Genomic DNA, 5,641 nt, shown 5'->3' with positions numbered 1-5,641 from the left:
AACTCAGTGTTTTTGTTATTATATTTCTTCCGTATTTGCATTTGGAATATTGTGAACTTTTGCCCTACTTTTCATGAGGTATGGACTGCAGTTTGGTGTCTTTGGCCAAAATAAATCTACCACTGCCACCTGCTGGAGAAACATCACATTTCTTCGGTCTTCGTCATGGCCGACGGCTGATCCTGGATTTGTTTTACAGTGAGTTGATTATATATTATGTTTATTATACTGTGATAGTGGTCTCAGACTTTTGGACTCCACTCCATATACATATGCTTCTTTTTAACTATGCCAAAAATGAGATAAAATTCCAAACAAATGAACAATTAAATGAACATAAATGAAAACTCAACTAGGGGAAGACTGTGATTCTCAGGATGTGTAGATAACTGGTTCTTTTATTTGGCAGTTTACATTTTCCCTCCTCATTAGCACAGAAAATTATTAGATGGTGCATGCCATGTTCACAGAACCCCAAACCTTTATTCAGCAAAGCTTTCACAGAGAAATATATGAAGGGAGAAACACAAGCAGCAGAGGATGCAGGCAGATATCAGTGGTACTGTATATTAAAAAGAGACTAGTTCAGTGTGCTGAATGTAAAGCATCCTGCATCCATTCTCTATCTAATCCGCTAAAGAGAGCAGACGCTAATGATGCCTCAAGGTAAATTCGCATTCACATACACCCACACAGACATACGTTATGTTCTCACTATCAATATCAAGGTGGGAGCAACAGCACATTCCACTGTCCAAGACACTATGCATGGTACCAGTATGGTGTCATAACATTCAAGAGATTAATCCCCAAAAACTGTGTATGAAACAGAGCTTTTGATTTTGGCTGTAGATGGATTCATTGGGAAATGGCGTTGTCAGGGTAAGTGGGAATCTGCAAGTGTATAAACAGTTGCTCCCATTGGGCAAAGACATTCTTAATTACAATAAAGCACCTCTCAAGTCCATTATCAAGCTCATTTCAGAGGAAGTGGACACTTTATCAAACTGTGGGTTTTGGCGTATTGTTAAATTCCAAGCGTGCGTGTTGAGATTGAGAAGGTGTGCGTGAGGAAGATACAGATGGGATTACGTTGATATCTTGAGGAGTGTGTGGCCTAGGTACACCAACCTTCATTCTTCACAAAGACACAGAAACATCATCATCATGACATCATCAGGAAACAACTGCAAATGTCAGTCCACAGCCAACTCACAACACCGAGGGCTTTCACAAGAAAATGGTTGTAGAGTCAAATTTCAAGAACTGAAACAATAATCAATGACAAACTAAATGTTTGAAATTGTACAGTGCAGTACAGTATGATCTTTTTATGTACTTCACCTACCATCATAGATAGATAGATAGAGAGAGGGAGAGAGAGAGAGAGAGAAAGAGAGAGAGAGCGAGAGAGAGAGAAAGAGAGAGAGAGAGGGCTAGAGAGAAAGAAAGAGATTTGGAAAAAAAGTATTTACAAAACAAAAGCCATATTCTCGCACTTTCTCCAAAATCAACAAATCCATTCAATTCTCAAGATGAGTGTTATTGATTTTTGTATTGACTGATAATACTGATAGTAGTGAGTACTGGTGGTGTGGTGTGTTGTGATGTGGTGGTGAGGTCCTCGAACCTCTCGGCCTCCAGGGTTGGGTGTCTGTTCTGAGGAGGGTGAGGGCAGGGGCGAGAAAGGGTTAAGGACTGGATGAAGGGATGTAAAATGGACCATGGAAGTCAGGACTTGTGTGAGGCTTATGCTGTCAGCTCTTCCCTCATCTCTTTGTTCCTGCGCACCACAGCTGCATGTCTCTCCTGAAAACACCACAACAACAGAGAGTAATTAGCCGTCAGGACAGTTCACAGTCTCCGATCGACACGTCAGACTCGGCCCTTTGTGCTTTTTTCGTGCAGACATGTGACAACAATTCTGAATTTCTCACCTTCTCCTGTAGACGCTCAATCATGGCTGCCAGAAGGGCATCACGGTTCTCTTTGATCTGCTCCATCTTCAGTTGGAGCTTCTCCTCGGCCATCTTGCTGAAGTTGCTGTTCTCTTCCATGGCCTTTAGCAACACATCCCTCTCATGCTCTCGCTTTTCTGCCAAAGCCCTCAGCACCTGGGATTCTTGGTTCTAAAAATGCACAGCAAAAATAATACAATGACTGAGTCATCTTCAGTGGTTTATTTATTTATTGTCCATTAAGATTTTTTTTCTCCATTTTAAACACCAAAAGCTATTTTAAACAAGTGAAACATTCACCTTCCTCCGTTCCTCAGCAGCCTCCAGCTTCTTCTCAATGTCCTCCAGAGAGATATCTCTCTTGGGGGGGGAGGGGAGGTTGTGAGCTCCATCTGACACTGGAGACAGAGGCTTGAGAATCACCTCAAAGGCCTGGCCTGAGGCCCGCTTGTTTATAGGTTTGACCTCCATGTCTGTAAATTAAACAATCACAATGACAACACCCGCAAAATCAATCCCCAATAATAAAATATATCAGTCCAATAAAATATCACTGTTACGTGTGTCAGTATTTACAGGGCAGGTAAAACATCCATGGGGGTAATTTGTTTGAACCAATAGAAAATCAATGTTTGAGCTGATCCATACCTTCAAACTCACACATGAGCTTGTTGCGTGACTCTGGGTAGAAGCAGGAGCAGATGAGGGAGAGGACAGACAGCTCCTTCATCTTCTCTTTGTATGCTGTGGAAACACAAACACATAGCATAGCATCCGGGTGAGTCTCTCTGTGTTGCTCAAATAAAACAAAAAGAAACACAAAAAAAACAGGACAATGAATAAAAAACCAGGATAATGAATACCCAGCTAAAATTACCTCACTCTCAAATATTGCTGTACAAACAATGAATATATACACATGAGATATTTCTAGATTAAGATATGACTCAATTGCTCAATAAACCAATTAGCATGAAATAACCACTACGTTAATGATGATGGGGACTAAAGTCTAAAATGTACATAAATGCTATGTTGCTTCATAATTTCTTGGATGAATGTGTTCTGTAAGAGTGGTTAAGATCAAAGAAGCATTACTTTTGCTTTTTTAAATATGGTTTTATTCAAATTTGACTATAGTTAAGGACATTACAAACATCATAAACAGTAACAGCCCCACCCAACCTCCTCTCACAATCTGTGACAACAGGAGAAAGAATGATAAAAGTGATGATAACAAGAAAGGGAGAAGAAAAAATGAATAGAGAGATTCATAAATAAAACATAGATCACATGTACTAACAGCACCATTGTTGGTAGAGGTAGTGGGACATTACTGTTACCTCGTTGGATGTTATAATAACACATTTGTGATGTATTTCAATAAAAAAAAATCTGAATGCCCTGTCCAATATCAAGTGCAATCTGCATGAGGTGAGTGACAGTGTAGACAGACCTGTGAGTCAAGTTATTCAATGTCCTGTTGAATTCTCAGCTGTTTGTCCTGTGTAATGGCCACAAAGATCAGCAGCACTTACATCTGTTTTATTCCTACCTTGAGTGTTGTATCATGACTGTCAAATACAGCGGATCAATGATCTCGACTTTTTTTTTTTTTTTTTTTTTTTTTGCTATGTCTTTTCACCAGTTCCTTTGATTATTTATTTTTATCTAACTGTAAATTCTCTCACTTTTTCCATGCTCTATTTGACAAAGTGCCCACCTGGCTCTTCAGAGAGGACTACAGATTGTCAGGGCTGCTAAGCCTTCTGCTGCAAAGGCCAGTGTGTGAAGCGGCCCCTTGCTGCAGGGCTGGCCTGTCTCCCACCCTGCCATGCACCTGTCTATTCCGCTACATCTCTGCCACCACACACACCACGATGAAGCCAGTCTGCACGCCATACTGTATTTTAAAATGGCGAAATTCTTTGCTTATGTTAAGATGTCATAAATGTTTTAGATAGCACACAGAGGCTAAAAATACCATGGAAACAAATATGGCAATGTTTGGCCTACAACAATAACTGTCCATCAGAGGGGATGACTAATGCATGATACAGTCTAGTTATTATGTGTTAGTATAAGGTTCAGCGTGCTCATTCTTAGACATAATTGTCTGAAATTGGAGACTTTTCATATGTCAATAGTCTATTTTAGCTATATAAAAAAAAGACTGCACATCTGCCACAGCTGGTGATGCATCCTTGGCATGTAAGAAATAAGAAAAGCTATAGAGATGAATAAAAGAAGAAATCAGAAATTGATGAAGCAATGAAACAATCACGTCTAGGTTACAGAAAAACGTTTTTATATAACCAGTTGGAGCTGTTTAGGTTTAATTATGGCAAGGTAATATAAAAGTCAGACTGATGAAGCCCTCTCAGCTTCGCTATCGGCTAAATGGTGGGCAGCCCAGCATCTTGGGTGGGGTCCGTCTGCATTATGCTGCATGTTGGGGCCGCTGTAGCATGAACAGCAGGTGCAGCGTTGTAAATAAAACTGTCTGTGGGCGATGCATATCGACTAATTATCCACTGTTTCACAATATAATCACAAATCAAACGAGGAAAAACACATTCGTATAGATGAGGATAATGAAGGAGACATTTCAAGAGCCTTATGACGGAGGATGCTTGGCTTGTAAACCCATTTCCTTGCTATCATTACCAGACTCATGCTGAGACAATAGGCCAATAGTCGATAGAGAATTTTCAAAGTGAGTGAACCAATTTCCCTTCGTTTTAATCTCTAAAAAGAAAAGAAAAAATCTCAATGGAGACCTTACAGAAGCACGGCCACCAGGCGGGAGACTACACCGGGGCCGACACAGAAAGGTTGCATCTAATCACAAGTCCACCCATCCATACATCCAATCCGTACATCCATCCATGCATCGGTTATAATATGACCAGCCTGAACATGCTTACCGGTAGCTGTTTTAGCCATGGCTGATGTATTTCTCCGCAGGGGATGCTGTAGCTCTGTTCAGGTGAACGGTGATGCTGCTTAAGGCACTGAGTCAGCGAATAGACCGGGGTAGGATCGGATGGCAGACAGGAGGTGGGCACGCACGGGAGCGCGCAAACAGACCCTCCTCTGTCCTCTGACGCGCAGCGCGGTCTTCAGCATCCACTGTAGGCCTAACCTTGTACATCTGGCAATTAAAGGACAGACAAACAAAAGCTGATGATAAATATGTTCTTTAGACCGGTTACTTGCGATATGTGTTTCACTGAATCCACGTTTATGGAGGAAAAAAGAAAACAGGTTCACTCCTACCCAAACCAGCAATGCTGGTTTGGGTAGGAGTGCAGCCAATGATTAAAAATGTAGTATACAACTGCACTCCTGCGCACAACAGAAGCTATAATATTCGCCTTGCCAGGTAAAAGGCATCAAATTAACCCGTTTAAGTCATTTTGCGAATACAAAGGGTTACTATTTGGTCATTTCTAATAAAACGGCCTAATAAGAGTTCAGACTACTTTCCAGAGTAAAATATCTTCAGTAAATTGTGACTACTGACGCCTACTTGTCAAAAAATAATAGAAATGACATTAGCCATTAGTCACACTTTCCAACTTAATCTTGACACTTGGATGCATCATCTAACGCCATTATTGGCAGACACAGTACTGTTCTTACTTTGACAAAGGCAATCCAAAATAACCGCTGTATATTAT

At 40.8% G+C, this 5,641-nt stretch overlaps 1 protein-coding gene across 1 annotated transcript; it reads right to left on the bottom strand.

Moving 5' to 3' along the window:
- Positions 1–364: 364 nt before the first annotated feature.
- LOC111236814 (stathmin-2-like) lies at positions 365–5,019 on the bottom strand. Its single transcript, XM_022765675.1, has 5 exons — positions 4,886–5,019; positions 2,607–2,702; positions 2,259–2,431; positions 1,938–2,129; positions 365–1,809 (listed from the first exon to the last, which is right to left on the bottom strand). Exons 1-5 carry the CDS (start codon positions 4,902–4,904, stop codon positions 1,750–1,752), a joined length of 540 nt encoding a protein of 179 aa, XP_022621396.1. The 5' UTR covers positions 4,905–5,019; the 3' UTR covers positions 365–1,749.
- Positions 5,020–5,641: the final 622 nt, after the last annotated feature.

Source organism: Seriola dumerili, unplaced genomic scaffold (genome assembly GCF_002260705.1).
Source record: "Seriola dumerili isolate Sdu_G_001 unplaced genomic scaffold, Sdu_1.0 BDQW01000723.1, whole genome shotgun sequence".
NCBI lineage: Eukaryota > Metazoa > Chordata > Actinopteri > Carangiformes > Carangidae > Seriola > Seriola dumerili.
The sequence above is the reverse complement of the archived record's forward strand: the minus strand, read 5'-3'. Positions and strand labels throughout refer to the sequence as shown.

Excerpts from the sequence above, each read along its gene's own strand:
- LOC111236814 (XM_022765675.1), bottom strand. Across the intron at positions 2,432-2,606 it reads GCTCATGTGTGAGTTTGAAG|ACATGGAGGTCAAACCTATA; the intron begins GTATGGATCAGC and ends TTTAATTTACAG. Across the intron at positions 1,810-1,937 it reads TTGAGCGTCTACAGGAGAAG|GAGAGACATGCAGCTGTGGT; the intron begins GTGAGAAATTCA and ends TGGTGTTTTCAG.